The sequence below is a fragment of the Oryctolagus cuniculus genome, chromosome 7 (assembly GCF_051225735.1).
Source record: "Oryctolagus cuniculus isolate XC-2025 breed Fujian yellow rabbit chromosome 7, ASM5122573v1, whole genome shotgun sequence".
NCBI lineage: Eukaryota > Metazoa > Chordata > Mammalia > Lagomorpha > Leporidae > Oryctolagus > Oryctolagus cuniculus.
The window spans coordinates 53559855-53576413 of record NC_142873.1 but is presented as its reverse complement, the minus strand read 5'-3'; the positions used below and the strand labels follow the sequence as shown (position 1 = coordinate 53576413).

The following is a 16559-nucleotide window of genomic DNA, read 5'->3' as shown; positions in this document are numbered from 1 at the left end:
ATTTGAATAATATGTAATTCCATCATATTTTGATGTGTCCTTTAACATTGTTATCATATATACTAGAAAAAATATTTAAAATTCATGACAATAAATAGAGTTAAAAATTACACTGTAGTGATTAAAACAGAAGGAAAGGGATTCATAGAAAGTACTTTTCTAAAATTCAAGATCCAGCATTCAGAAAGTAAAGGAGACAGGGACATTAGTGAACAGTGTTAAATATCTTGATTATCTCACAGTACTATGTAGATATACAAAAAGAGCCTGTTGGTTTTGGCAGTTAGGAAGCTGTGGTGACAGCAATAGAAGACATTCAGTAACAAAAAGTGGAAGATGAGATTTTGCAGGAGCATGAGAAATGAAGATGCAGAAAGTGGAGCAACATTGTCCACAGAGTGTGGGAAACATCTGAAATGTTGAAAACATGTGGAAGACTATAAAGCTTTTTGTATATGTGATTATGTCTGATATGTTTTTACAGAATTCAGAGGTGTCTGTGTTTGAAGTCAACATTCGATTTATTGGAGGCTTACTTTCTGCATATTACCTTTCTGGAGAAGAGGTGAGCAAAATCAAGTAACGCATTGCTTGCTTTGGGGGGCAAGGGTTATGAATGGAATTTAAGACAATGAAAGACTTCTCTAGTGGCATATTGTTTTTCTCAATTGAGTAATATTGAGTTAATCTCTAAACACTGAAAAGAACTGATGCTTCAGGTAAAATTATTTCTGGGGATAAGAATTTTTTCATTTTGAGAATCTCGATAAAACATAAGTCCATTACAGATGCTAGCTGTATATTTATCCCATCTCCTTTGCAAGAGTTCTCCAGGATTTTGCTATTTCAGTTAATTGCACGGTCCACACAAAAGGGGAAAAGAAACTAATAACACCAAAATTAAGAAATGAATCAGGAATTACTAGACCAAAAATTAGTTGTTAGAACATCCTGTTTGGAAACAATGCTGCAATTTATTGCTATAAATAGTAATTTCTTAAAAAATACAACTCTGAATTTGCCTTTCCAGAAATCTTGATATAATACACATGGGTACACTTGAATCATAGGGCAATAGGAAAGTGGGAGTGAGAATTTCTTTTTACTAGTCAGATAGGCTGAAGGGTGAGTTTGTAGAGTGCGAGAAAGAAAACTGAAAAAAAATGTTATTGTGTTTGTAAACTTTCCCCATATTTTCAAATTGGTCTATTGGTGTAAATGATTTGTAAGAGCTCTTTGTAAATTTAAGAAAATTCATCTTTTGTTATGTTGTAAAGGTGTGTTTCTATGTTTTCCTTAGTTTTTTTCTTGTGCATTTGCTTTTGGAATAGTTGGTTTTAGAATCTTTTTCCACTGTTATAATTTCTAGATTTTGGTCTTTAACTTTTCTCTATATGTGTGTTATTACCTAGTAAAATCCTCACCTCTCCAGGATTTTTATGATTTTATATGTTCATATTTAGGTGTTTAATTGGTCTTTGTGTGCTCATGTGTATAGAATGAGATAACCATGCACTACTTTTTTTTAGAAAAAGTATGTATGGATATATTAATATTTAGCATATAATATTATACAAAATATATATTATTTCATTCATAATTATACTATAATTATTTGTAATTATACTATAAAACATTATGTAACTTTGTTATGCTTCCAACTTACGTAGTCAAAACCCTTCAATTCATGTTTAATAATAAAAAAGTGATTTATACTCTGGCCTACAGAGTTTGAACTTCACTGTTTCTCAGAATTAAGTCCTACCCATGGGGCTGTTATTCAGTTGTTTTAGTGTAGGGACCATTATCATTTATATATATATATATATATAAAATCGCGCACACACACACACACACACATATATATATATTTAAAGATTGATTTTTATTCATTTGAAAGTCAGAGCTTCCTTGAGAGAGAGAGAGGGAGGAAAAGAGAGGAGAGACACCTTCCATTTGCTGGTTCACTCCCCAAATGACCACAGCTGACCAGAGCTCGGCTAGGCAGAAGCCAGGAGCCTCATCCAGGTCCCCCAAGTGGGTGCAGGGGCCCAAGCACTTGGGCCATCCTCTGCTGCCTTCCCAGGCACATTAGTAGGGAGCTGGATTGGAAGTGAAGTAGCCAGGACTCGAACCAGCTCCCATTTGAGATGCTGGCATTGCAGACTGTGGCTTCTTAACCTGCTGTATTTTTTGTCAAGTACTAATTCTTTTAAAATATAAAAATTTTTAAATTTTTCCCAAAGAAAGTTTTTTTTTTTAACTTTTATTTAATGAATATAAATTTCCAAAGTACAGAATATGGATTACAATGGCTTCCTCCCCATAACGTCCCTCCAACCCGCAACCCTCCCCTTATCCACTCCCTCTCCCCTTCCATTCACATCAAGATTCATGATCAATTCTCTTTATATACAGAAGATCAGTTTAGCATACATTAAGTAAAGATTTCAACAGTTTGCTCCAACACAGAAACATAAAGTGAAAAATACTGTTTGAGTACTAGTTATAGCATTAAATCTCAATGTACAGCACACTAAGGACAAAGATCCTACATGAGGAGTAAGTGCACAGTGACTCCTGTTGTTGACTTAACAAATTGACACTCTTGTTTATGGCATCAGTAATCACCCTAGGCTCTTGTCATGAGCTGCCAAGGCTATGGAAGCCCCCTGAGTTCACCGACTCTGATCATATTTAGACAAGGCCATGGTCAAAGAAAGTTTTTATTTAATGAATACAAATTTCATAATTACAGCTTTAGGAATATAGATTCTTCCCACTATACCCATTCTCCCACCCACACTCCCACCTCTACCCCTCCCTCTCCCCTTCCAGTCCCATTCTCCATTAAGATTCATTTTCAATTAACTTTGTACACAGAAGACCAACTCTATACTAAGTAAAGATTGCAACGATTTGCTCACATACACACTGTTTGAGAACAAGTTTTTCAGTTAGCTCCATAATATATATATTACATATATAATTTTTAATCCAGTCTTCAGTTGATGGGTATTTGGGTTGATTCCATGTCTTAGCTATTGTGAATTGAGCTGCAGTAAACATGGGGGTGCAGATAACTCTTTCATATGTAGATTTCATTTTCCTTGGGTAATTCCCAGGAGTGGATGGCTGGGTCATATGGTAGGTATATATTCACATTTCTGAGGTATCTCCATACTGTCTTCCATAGTGGCTGTAACAGCTTACATTCCCACCAGTAGTGGATTAGGATACGTTTTTTTCAACATCCTCGCCAGCATTTGTTGTTTGTTGATTTCTGTATGAAAGCCATTTCTGGTTTGAGGTGAAACTTCATTGTAGTTTTGATTTATATTTCCCCGACGGATAGTAATCCAGAGCATTTTTTCATGTGTCGGTTGGCCATTTGATTTCCTCTTTTGAAAGATGTCTGTTTAAGCCCATTTCCTAACTGGGTTGTTTGTTTTGTTTTGTTTTCTTGATCTCTTTGTAGATTCTGGTTATTAATCCCTTATCTGTTGCATAGTTTGCAAATATTTTCTCCCATTCTATTGGTTGCCTCTTCACTTTCCTGTTTCTTTTGTAGTATAGAAGCTTCTCAATTTGATGCAGTCCCATTTATTAATTTTGGCTTTGACTTCTTCTGCCTCTGGGGTTTTTCCAAGAACTCGTTGCCTGTGCTGATGGTTTGCAAGGTTTCCCCATTGTTCTCTAATGATTTGATGATGTCAGGTTGTAGATTTAGATCTTCAATCCATGTTGAGTAGATTTTTGTGTAAGGTGTAAGGTCGGGGTCTTGCTTCATACTTCTGCATGTGGAGCTCCAGTTTTCCCAGCACCATCTGTTGAAGAGACTGTCCTTGCTCCAGGAATTAGTTTTAGCTCCTTAGTCAAATATAAGTTAGTTGTAGATGCTTGGATTAATTTCTGGCATTTCTATTTTGTTCCATTGGTCTGTCCATCTGTTTTTGTACCAGTACCAGACTGTTTTATTTATTTTTTAAAGATTTTATTTATTTATTTGAGAGATAGAGTTTCAGACAGTGAGAGGGAGACAGAGAGCAGTGTCTTCCTTCCGTTGGTTCACTCCCCAAATGGCCACAGTGGCCAGAACTGCTCTGATCTGAAGCCAGGAGCCAGGTGCTTCTTCCCAGACTCCCACATGGCTGGAGGGGCCTAAGCACTTGGGCCATCTTCTACTGCTTTCCCAGGCCATAGAAGAGATCTGGATTGGCAGAGGAGTAGCTGGGACTAGAACCGATGCCTATATGGGTTGCTGGCACTGCAGGTGGAGGATTAACCTACTGCGCCACGGTGCTGACCCCAACTGTTTTGATTATAACTGCCTTGTAGTATGTCTTAAAATCTGGTATTGGGATGCCTCCAGCTTTGTTTTTGTTTAGCTATTTGAGATCTCAGCATTTCCATATGAATTTTGGCATCATTTTTTTCTAGATCTGAGAATGTGTTTGATATTTTGATTGGTATTACATTTAATCTGTAAATTGCTTTCAGAAGAATGGACATTTTGATGATATTGATTCTTCCAATGCATGAACATGGAAGATTTTTTCCATTTTTTGTATCTTCTATCTCTTTCTTTAATGTTTTGTAATTATCATCATAGAGATCATTGACATCCTTGCTTAAATTTATTACAGGGTATTGGATTTTTTTTTTGTAATTGATCTTAGAAGTTCTTTGTCAGCTGTGGCATTGTCTGTGTATACAAAGGCTGTTATTTTTGTGTATTGACTTCATATCCTGCTGCATTACAAAACTAAGAGTTCCAATAGTCTCTTGGTGGAATCTTTTGGCTCCTCTCTATATAGAATCATGTCATCTGCAAATAGGGATAGTTTGACTTCCTCTTTCCCAATTTGAATCCCTTTGATTTCTTTTTCTTGCCTAATGGCTCTGGCTAAAACTTCTAGGACTATATTGAATAGCAGTGGTGAGAGAGGACATCCCTGTCTGGTACCAGATCTCAGTGGGAATGCTTCCAACTTTTCCCCAATCAGTAGGATGCTGGTCATGGGTTTGTCATAAATTGCCTTGATTGTGTTGAGGAATATTCCTTCTAAACCCAATTTGCTTAGTTTTCATCATGAAAGGGTATTGCATTTTATCAAATGCTTTCTCTGCATCTATTGAGATAATCATATGGTTTGTGTTCTTCAGTTTGTTAATGTGATGTATCACATTGATTGATTTGCGAATGTTGAACCATCCCTGCATACCAGAGATAAATCCCACTTGGTCTGGCTACATGATCTTTATGATGTGTTGTTGAATTCAATTGGCCAGAATTTTGTTGAGAATTTTTGCGTCCATGTTCATCAGAGAAATTGGTCTATAGTTTTCTTTTTCTGTTGCATCTTTTTCAGCTTTAGGAATTAAAGTGATGCTGGCTTCATAGAAGGAATTTAGGAGGATTCCCTTCCTTTCAACTGTTTTGAACAACTTAAGAAGAAGTGGAGTTAGTTGTTTAAATGTCTGGTAGACTTCAGCAGTTAAAACCATCTGGTCTTGGGCTCCTTTTTGTTGAGAGGGTCTTTATTACTGATTTAATTTCTGTCTTGGTTATGGGTCTATTTAGGTTTTTTCTGCCTTCATGGCTCAGTTTAGGCAAGTTGTATGTGTCTAGGAATCTATCCATTTCTTTTAGGTTTCCCAGTTTGTTGGCATACAGCTCCTTCTAGTAATTTCTGATGATTCTTTTTATTTGTATGGTGTCTGTTGTTACATTTACTTTTTCATCTCTAATTTTATTGATTTGGGTCTTCTCCTTTTTTTGGCTAGTTGGGCCAATGGTGTGTCAGTTTTGTTTATTTTTTCAAAAAACCAGCTCTTCATTTTGCTAATCTTTTGTATTATTTTTTGTTTCAATTTTGTTGATTTCTTCTCTAATTTTTAATTATTTCTTTTCTCCTACTAGTTTTAGGTTTGATTTGCTGTTGCTTTTCTAGATCCTTGAGATGCATTGAAATCTCACTTATTTGGTGCCTTTCCAATTTCTTGATGTAGGCACCTATTGCTATAAACTTTCCTCTTAACACTGCTTTGGCTGTATCCCATAAGTTTTGATATGTTGAATTGTCATCTAAATTTGATTCCAGAAGTTTTTTTAATTTCTCTTTTGATTTCCTCTGTGACCCACTGTTCATTCAGGAGCATATTGTTCAGTCTCCATGTGTTTGCATATATTCTGTAGATTGCTGAATTGCTGATTTCCAGCTTCATTCCATTGTGGTCTGAGAAGATGCATGGTATGATTTCGGTATTTTTGAATTTGCTGAGACTTGCTTTATGGCCTAGTATGTTGTCAATCCTAGAAAAAGTTCCATGCACTGCAGGGAAGAATGTATATTCTGCGACTGTAGGATAAAAAGTTCTGTCAATACCTATTAGATCCATTTGGTGTATAGAGTTGACTAACTCCATGGTTTCCTTGCTGATTTCTGTCTAGTTGACCTGTCCATTGCTGACAGTGGGGTATTGAAGTCCTCCATTACAGTTGTATTGGATGCTATGTCTCCCTTTAGATCTCTTAACATTTCTTTTAAATGGCCAGGTGCCCTGTAATTAGGTGCATATACATTTATAGTAGTGATATCTTCCTGTTGAGTTGATCCCTTAATGATTACATAGTGCCCTTCTTTGTCTGTTTTAACAGTTTTTGTGTTAAAGTCTATTTTGTCTGATAATAGCATGGCTACACCAGCTCTTTTTTGGTTTTTGTTGGCATGGAATATATTTTTCCATCCTTTCACTTTCATTCTGCTTGCATCTTTGTTGGTGAGATCTGTTGCTTATAGGCAGCAAATAGATGGCTTTTGTTTTTTAATCCATTCAGCCAGTCTGTATGCTTTAACTGGAGAGTTGAGACCATTGACATTCAAGGTGACTATCCATAAGCAATGACTTTGCCTTGCCATTTTTCCAAAAATATTCCTATTTTTTTACTTTGGATTTCCTTTGTACTTCTACTGGGAGATTTTCTTCCTTTCCTTTCTTTTGTATTGTAGTGATAACCATGTTTCTGTGTTTCTGTGTGCAGTACATCCTTAAGCACCTTTTGCAGGGCTGGACAGGTGGTGACAAATTCTTTCAATTTCTGTTTGTCATGGAAGGTCTTTATTTCACCTTCATTCATAAATGAGAGCTTTGCATGGTATAGTATTCTGGGTTGACAGTTTTCTTAAGACTTAGAATATATCTTGCCATTCTCTCCTAGCCTGTAGGGTTTCTGATGAGAAGTCCATAGTAAGTCTAATTGGAAATCCTCTGAAAGTAATCTGGCATTTCTCTCATGCACATTTTAGAATCTTTTCTTTATGTTTTGCTGTGGTGAGTTTGATTACAATGTGTTGTGGTAAAGATTTTTTTCTGGTCATGTGTATTAGGGATTCTGTATGCTTCCTGTACTTGGATGTCCCTTTCTGTCTCAAATTAGGGAAGTTTTCTGTTATTATTTTACTAAAAATGCCTTGTAATAGTTTCCTCTTTCCACACCTTCAAGAACTCCTAGAACCCATATGTTAGGTCTTTTGATAGTATCCTATAGATTCCCAACAGTGTTTTTTAGTTTTCTGATTTCTTCTTCTTGTTTTGGTCTAACTATATAATTTCCTGTGCTTTGTCTTCTAAGTCAGATATTCTTTCTTCTGCTTCACTGATTCTGTTGTTAAGATTTTCCATTGCATTTTTTTAATTTGTTCTATTGAATTCTTCATTTCATTTTGATTTCTCTTTAAGATCTCAATTTTCTGGGAGAAATTTTCTTTAATGTCATGTGTGGATTTCAGTAGTTTGTGCATTTGCTTTTAATTACTTCTGTATAATTATGATAAATTTTTTGAATTCCATTTCTGGCATTTATTCAATCTCATTATCTTCACAATCTAGTATTGAAGTGTTGTATTCTTTTGAGGTCATACTTGTTTATTGAATTGGTGCATTTGTTATTTGGCATTTGGTTTCTTCTGTGGTTTTTCTGCTGTGGTGGCTTTTATCTTTGTACTATGCCTCTGTAGATTAGCGGAGTGTCTGCTTTCAGTGACTATCTAGAGGCATGTGATGGGTGTGGCCATGGGGCTCTCTTCAGTTCTCCAGGGTGAAGAGCCTGTCTAAGGTGACAAAACCAGGTTTGGCATGGTCAATCTCCTCTTTTTTTAATTTTTATTTATTTATTTTTTTTGTTTTTAATCAGAGGGGAGGTTTATTCTGCTCAGCTGAGCTCCTCTTCTGAAAGGAGACTGGTGCCTGAGTGCTAGCCCTAGTAGGTATGATATTCATCTGCTATGCGACAAGGACCACACAAAGGATCTGTGCAGTCCTCAATGTAAGCTCAGATTCCCCAGCAGTGTCTCTCACCAGGTAACCACGGAGCCCTGTGTGTGTGGAGTCTCCCACAGTGACTGCCCAAAATCATAGCTGTACTGTGAGCCCTCCCACACAGCCTCAGTTTTTTCACAGTCCTGGCACACAAGCCTCCCACAATCATGAGCACCCAGCCCCCTGTTAATTCTTTGCATTAGAGCTAGGAGTCTGTACTTGTATGGTTGCTGGGCATGGACACAAGCTGGTGCAGCTGTTATGTATGTCCAAAATGGTGCCTGCTTTATCAGCTTGTTACAGGATGTCATTGCAAGTTGATCAGGGAGGGAGAAATGTGTCCCTCTTTTTTCTTTTTTTCTCTTCTAGTTTCACAGGTACACTATCCCCCATGGGGCTCCAAGCTGGGTTCCCTCTAGGCTCTTCCAGCAGCTTTATCACCAGTGGCTTGGGCTGCTGCAATCTGGTCTCACCTCACTCTCTGGTGTTAAAGCTCTCAGCTGCTGGGGTCCTGAGTTGTGGGCATCCACACCCTCCATATTGGTCCACTGTGTCTCTAATTTGTGTAGAGTTTCTCTGCTGTTTTCTCCATAACTCTTCCGTGAGACTGCACTCTCTCCACTTTTTTTCAACTCTCCCTTCCTAGACCAGAGTAGTAAGCTCCCTCCCTACTCTGCCATGTTGGAAGCCCCCTATTCTACTAGGTATGTTGTAGTATCTCACTGTGGCTTTTTTTTTTTTTTTTGCATTTCCATAATAAATGATTTTGAGCTCCTTTTCCTGTGCTTATTTGTCATTCATATATATTCTTAGTGAGTTGTCTATTCAAATCTTTTGCCCATTTAAAAGATTCAGTATAATTAGTATTGAAGTTTGATAGTTCTTTGTATATTCTGAACATACGTCTTTTATAACCTATGTGTTTTTAAGTGTTACCTCTATCTGTGGCTTGTTTTTTCAGTAACTTAACAGTTCTTTTTAAAATTAATATTCTTTTAAATTCAGAAGGAAGACAGATAACAGAGTGAGAAACAGAAAGATATCACATTTGCTTTTTCACTGCCCAGGTGCCTACAATGGCCAGGGATAGACCAAGTTAAAACCTGAAATCTGATAACTCAGTCTTAGTCTATCAAGTGGACAGCAGGGATGCAAGGACTTGAGCTATCACCTACTGCCTTCCAGGGTGTGCATTGGTAGGAACTTGGAATCCTAAGCAGAGCTGTAACATGAACCAAAGCATTCTAATATGGGATGTAGGTATCCCAGGTGGTATCTAAACCACTGTGCCAGATACCTGTTCCCACTGTACATTTGAAGAATTGAAGCTGTTAAATCTTAAAGAATTAGAATTTATTATGGTTCATACTTTTGGTATTATATTTAAAAATATTTGGCTCATTCAAGGTCACAAAAATCTTCTCTTAGATTTTCTTCTAAAAGTATTGTACTTTTGCAACACTTTCCCCTTTTTATTTTTAAGTATTATCTATTTGAGTTAAATTCTTCATAGGTTGTGAGATATAGGTTGATGTGCATTTCTTTCAGATGTCCAAACTTCTGTTATCAGTTGTTAAAAGACCACTCTTTGTATGACTTTGTAGAAAATCAGTTACATACATTAGCTTAAATAATAATCAAATGGAGATTATCTAGAGAATAATGATGCTTTTTAGAGAAAAAGAGGGCATTGGGATGAGAATTTACATGCCATAGTAAAACTATGGGCATATTCAAGGAGGTTGGAACAAGAGAAAGCTTTTAAAAGCAAAATAGAAAAAACTTTATAAGCTAGTTGGATTTTGGCTGATTACATCGCAAATGGTAGCTTAACCCACTGTGCAACTATCTGTTTTACCACAATGTCAGCCCCACAGATGTTTTTTGTTATATAAATCTGTGCGTACATGCAAGGCATTGGGTGTGTGCAGACTGTGAAGGAATCTCTTGTGGACTTTTAGCATGTCCTTGAAACAGTATTCAGGTATGAGCACTAACGCCACCACCCCCCACCTCTCTGGCCCTCTTCATCACTTCCTGGCTCTAATTTTGTCTGAGACTGATAAAAACAGTGTATGTTGGGATCAGCTTTGACAGCATACATCACATCAATTGATCCTAACAAACAAGCTGCTTTTCTTTGCATTTAAGATGAAATGCCTAAGACTCTGGGTGGTTGGTGGGTGGTCTTAAGGCACCCACTAAGAAGTGACGGATTGGAATAGGAGCTCACCGTTCTGAGTCCAAGTTCAAGAGATAGATGAGAGGGTTACTGTGTCCTGATGCCTGCTTGCCTCAGGAATTTGAGAGGGGCAGGGCTTCAAGAACAGCCAGGAAACCCTCCCTGGAATCACTACATGTGTGGCTGAGACCTTGGTCACCCCTCAACCCTGCTGTGGTCCTGGGATCTGAGGGCCAGGATCGCACTCAGGCTGTTTAGGGAGCTTAAGACTTTGAAGAAAGCAGGCACCAGCCTGGAAACCACAGACTTGGTTCTGCCCTTGCCTGGCCCAGAGCTGGTTGGCTACTCATTGTGCCTCACTGAACCCCATGAAAATATCCCAGCCAGTCACACACTTGGCAAAACACGAGGTGCTGGCATTGCAGTTCTGTGTTCATAATGGTACACTCCTGCCCGTCCTCTTCTGATGTGACGACATTGAAAGGCCCCATCATCGAAGAGAAAAGCTGGGCCTTGGCCTGAGCCGGGGTGGGTCCAGCCCTGGCTGCACCACATCCCGGCTGTGTGACAGTCTCCTTTTTTTCCTCTCTGTTTCTCATCCTTGACTCTCTTTCTGCCGGTGGCCCACCCACCTTTCTCTGTTGCTCTCCATGAGATGGCAAACTCATCTTTCAGTGACTCCCCTCTCTCTGACTTCCAGTCTACAGTGTTTTCCCCTTGGGTCACAGCCAGGTTTCATTCCTGTCTGAGTACACAGACACGCAGAGATTCAGCGCGACCCAGAATGAAGAAGGCGGAGAAACATCAGTGACCATCACAGAGGCTGTCTCAGTCTGAGGACTGGGTCACAGTTTTTCCCATCTTTACGCCATGGATGTGTTCTCTTTCCTCTTATAACTGTGATATCCAGGCATTATAAAATTGATAAAATGTAAAAAAAAAAAGGTTTAGATTAAAACCTTCCTGGGGAGATACAAATCCCAAAGATTTTTTGAAAGACAAGTCCTCTCTCAAGTGATCTAGGGAAGGGATTGGATATAAGGCTGAGGCAGAGGGAGGATAGAAGTAGGCAAGAGAGATTGCAGACCCAGGGCAGAGAAGTGAATTGCATGTAAGAGAGCTGAAGGGACTGAGAGAGCCTAGAGGCTCAAGTTATAAAGTCCACCCTTTCTCCAGTTTTGACCAGAGACTCTTCTTTCCAAGAGTAGAATAGAATTTTAGTTCTGGGAGCCACCTTCCTCAGGGGCAGAGGGAGGGCAAGCCAGGCAAAGATCCCATGGATGATAAAGGTGGAGGGTTGGAGTAGCAGACGAGAGATGGGCATTCCCCTAATGAACACTGAGAGACCACAGCAGTTTTGAAGCCATATGCCAGGACCAGGGAGAAAAATGACTGTAACGAACATACAGAATTTTATAAACCCTATCCAATAACATTTAAATCGCTGTTTGTTTTGTTTTGACTCTATCCGCTTCCTATGAGCTGTTCTTATCTCTTTTCCAAAACAGAACACAGGCAGTAAGGAGGAGTGGCGGAGCACTCATTCTACAGAGAAGAATTTTCTCTTTCCTTGACCTTGCTTGACATGTGGGCTGTTGTAATAAAGGTAGGGCAGAAGCAAAGGGTAGAAAAACATTCAGCACATTTTTCATCCTGCTTTTATCTGAATTGTAACTATAGGCAAGGGCAGGAAAGTTGAGGAGAAAATATGGGGGTTGGAGAGCATAGAACATAATCCAGCCTGGAAAGGAGGAGCCCTGACCTAGATCTGCTGGAAGCTTTATTCCCAAAAGTGGAGTGGAAAGTTTGTAGCTGTGATGGTACTTTAAGGATCCCCTGTTATCCCTGAGCTCATTCTTTGGGTAACTGGATGAGAATTCCTAGCAGCATTGGATGTTTTGAGGGAGGTGAGCAGCCAGGGTCAGTGGAGTTTTTCTGAAGGAGTGCCCACTTGATCTGTTCTTTAGTCAAAGGACAGTGTAGTACAGTGCCTGAAATGCAGTCTGTTCTTTAAGAGGTTCATCTTCACTCCTCATGGCACCCAGTGCACCAGTTGCTGGGGATCACTTTCTAGAATCACCTTGCCATCTACAGTTTCATCCATAGCTAAGAAGAGCTCCTTTGTATTGTGCGGCAGAGCTTTTGCTTTTCTTTATTTTTCTTGAGTACCTTGCTCAGTGAGTTGAAGAGACAATTCAGAACAGCTATAGCATCAGCTCTTTTTCAAAAATAGATTGATACTGCTTTTTATTTGGAATATTTATTTTCATTTTATTTGAGAGAGAAAGAAACAGACGGATCAACTGACCTTCCATCTTTTGGTTCACTCTGCAAATGCCTACCAACAGTGGGGTCTGGGCCAGGCTGAAGCCAGGAACTCAAAACTGAATCCAGATCTCCCATGTGGAGGGGGACAGGGACCCAAGTACTTGAGCTGTTGTTTGTTGCCTCCCAGGCTGCACATTAGTAGGAAGCTGGGATTGGAAGTGAAGCCAGGTCACAAACCCAGGCTCTCCAATTTGGATTGCAGGCATTCCAGGTGGTATCTTCGCTGCTGTGTCAAATGCCTGCCCCAATACTGCTTTGCTATGTCACTGTCAGGCCTCCTGAGGGGGCAGTCTCACTGTCAGTCCTATGAATGTGTTGAAAATGTTCTCAAAGGCCTTTTGCTCCTTGACACTGGGTTGTCATAATACTTGGTAAAAAGTTGATCTCCATTATTGTCCACAGTTTGTTGGGCTTTTTTTGCAGTAAACAGGGAGAGTTCCAAAACCAGTACCTCCGTCATGATCCATAGCTGATTCCAAGAAATCAGACTGTTTCTTTTTATTGTTCATGGTCTCAAGGAGTGTCTATTTTCTCTAAGCTAATACTTGGTTGTAAATATTTGTAATGTTCCCTGATTTTTTATCAGTGGGATCTTTAGTGATACCCCGTTTTCCTCATCAGTTATTTTGCCTAAACATGTATTAATATCCATTGGTCTTTTCAGAGTACTTGTTTATAATTTTATTGATTATTTTCCTTTTTGTGCATTCAATTTTATCAATCTCTGCTTTATCCTTATTTACTTCCTCTGCTTGCTTTGAGATTAATTTGCTCTTCTTTTTTGTAGTTGGAGTTTAGATCTTTCATATGGCACTTTTTTCTAATATAGGCCTTAATGCCATAAATGTATTTCTCAGCTCTTTCACTACATCCCATATATTTTGATATGTTTTCATGTTCCTTTAGTTAAAATATTTCTTACTTTCTTTCTTCCTCTTTGATTCTGGAGCTGTTTAGAATTGTGTTAATTTCCAGGACTGGCTTGGTGTATTAGGTAATGCTGCCGCCTGCCATGCCAGGATCCCATATGGGTGTCCATTCTTGTCCCAGCTCATCCAATTCTGATCCAGCTCTCTGCTAATGGCCTAGGAAAAGCAGCAGCAGATCACCCAAGTGTTTGGGCCCCGACACTCATGTGTGAGACCTGGATGAAGTTCCTTGCTCCTGGCTTCTGCCTAGCCCAGTGCTGGCCATTTTGGCTATCTGGGGAACCAGAGGATGGAAGATTGATCTCTCTGTATCTTCTTTTCTCTCTGTAACTCTGACTTTTAAAATAGATAAATAAGTCTTTTTTAAAAAGAAGTATTTTAATTCTTAGTCAGAATTTTCCAGGTATCATCCTAATATGAATTTCCAGTTTTGTTTTATAAGCAGCTAATAAGGAACATATATATTGAATCTACTGAAACTTGTTTTGTGGGCCAGAGTATATGATCTATCCTAAAGAGAATGTGTACTTGAATTAAATGTATATATTCTTCTCTGGTTGGGTTTAAATATCAATTAGGTCATCTACTTTACCTATTTTCTGCTTGTACTGTGAATAATGAGAGTGTAATCTTGAGACTCCAGTTATGGTATAGGCATTTGGTACAGCTGTTAAGTTGCTGCTTAGGATACCTGCATTCTGTATTGAAATGCATGGATTCAGCTCTTGGCTCTGCTTCCAGTTCTAGCTGTGTGCTAATAAACACTTTGGGAGGCAGCAGGTGACAGTTCAAATACTTGTGTCCGTGCCACCCACATGGGAGCCCTGGATTGAGTTCCTGACTCCTGAGCATTTGGGGAGTGAACTAGCAGATGGCACATCTCCACCTCTGTATATCTCAAATAAAATAAATAATAAGCAAAGATTAATAAAAGACTCCAGTTATAATTATGGATTTATATATTTCTCCTTTCAGTGCTATAATTTTATGCTCATGCATCTTGAAGCTCTTTCTTACATGTGTACACAGGATTGTTATATCTTCTTGGTGAATTGACTTTTTACTGTTTTTTAATTTTTAATTACTGATAATAGTCTGTTCTTAAGTATAGTTTGTGTGATACTCATATAGTCATTCTGTATTTCTTTAGGGTTGTTTTTAACCTGTATATGTCTGTTTTAAAGTTGATTTTCTTATAGACAGACTTAACAATCTGTTTTAAGTTTGTGTGGTTAGGCCATTTGCATTTAGTATAACTGTTGACTCAGTTGTATTCAAATCTGTGCCATTGTTAGTTGTCTTCTGTTTGTCCCACCTGGTTCCTCTTTCCTCTTTTTCTTTCTTTCTTTTGCCTTTTTATATTATTTTTTGTTATTTAATTTATCTGTAGAATTGACTTACTATTTATACTTGTGTTTTTTAAAATGGGGCTCCATCTTTTTTAAGATTTATTTTATTTATTTTTAAGGCAGAGTTAGAGAGAGAGAGAAACAGAGAGATCTTCCATCTACTGGTTCACTCCCCAAATAGCCTCCATGGCTGGGGTTGGGCCAGACTGAAGGCAGGAGCCAGGAACTTCTTCTGGGTCTCCCGCGTGGGTGCAGGGGCCCATATTCTTGGACCATCCTCTGCTGCTTTCCCAGGCGCATTATCAAGGAGCTGAATTGGAAGTGGAGCGGTAGGGACTCAAACCAGTGCCCATTTGGGATGCTGATGCTGCAGGTGGTGGCTTCACCCACTACACTGCAACACTGGCCTCCTTTTTTTTTTTTTTTTTTTTTTTTTTGTATTTGAAAGGTAAAGGGAGAGACTAAGAAGAGTGAAATCTTGGTCTGCTGGTTCATTCCTCAAATGTCTGCAACAGTGGGACTGGGCTAGGCTGAAGTCAATAGACAGCAACTCCATTTGGGTCTCTTCTTTTTTTTTTTTGACAGGCAGAGTGGACAGTGAGAGAGAGAGACAGAGAGAAAGGTCTTCCTTTTTCCATTGGTTCACCCTCCAATGGCCACCGCGGCCAGCATGCTGCGGCTGGCGCAACACGCTGATCCGAAGCCAGGAGCCAGGTGCCTCTCCTGGTCTCCCATGCAGGTGCAGGGCCCAAGGACTTGGGCCATCCTCCACTGCACTCCTGGACCACAGCAGAGAGCTGGCCTGGAAGAGGGGCAACTGGGACAGAATCCGGCACCCCGACCGGGACTAGAACCTGGGGTGCTGGCGCCACAGGCGGAGGGTTAGCTCATTGAGCCGTGGTGCCGGCCATTTGGGTCTCTTATATAGGTGGCAGGGCTCAAGCACTTGGGCCTTCATCTGCTGCCTGCCAGGCACATTATTAGGAAATTGGATTAAGAAGTAGAGGAGAGATTCTTTCTTAGGGACTCTGATATGGGTTACGGGTGTCCTAAGTGGTAGCTTAACCTGCTGCACCACAATACCTGCCCCTATTATATACATCTTTAAGTAATCTCGTCTACTGTTAACATTAAACTTGACTGCACTTGTATTGGGACAATCTTATAACTGTGTATACTCCCAGTTCTTTTTTCTGTCTTTTGTATTATTATAAATTTCATTTTTGTTCTACAAGTTCATACTACATTCATACCATTTTTATTTTAGACAATCAGTTATTTAGAGCTATTAAAAATGGAAAAACAGTCTTAATTTATATTAATTTTAGTCATTTTGTTGGTCGTCTTTTCTTTGTGCAGGTTCAGGTTTCTTTCTGGTATTCTTTCTGTGTTAAGAGCTTCCTTTCACATTTTAAATTTTTTTTAAAAGATTTATTCATGTATTTGAAA

General features: G+C 39.0%; 1 protein-coding gene across 1 annotated transcript in view; it reads left to right on the top strand.

Annotated features, from left to right (window-relative positions):
* MAN1A2 (mannosidase alpha class 1A member 2) overlaps positions 1-16559 on the top strand; it is a 196872-nt gene that overhangs the window by 83808 nt on the left and 96505 nt on the right. Inside the window, exon 5 of the mRNA XM_002715724.6 lies at positions 485-565. Within this exon, the coding sequence (XP_002715770.3) occupies positions 485-565 (81 nt within the window). The remainder of the gene's footprint in view (positions 1-484; positions 566-16559) is intronic.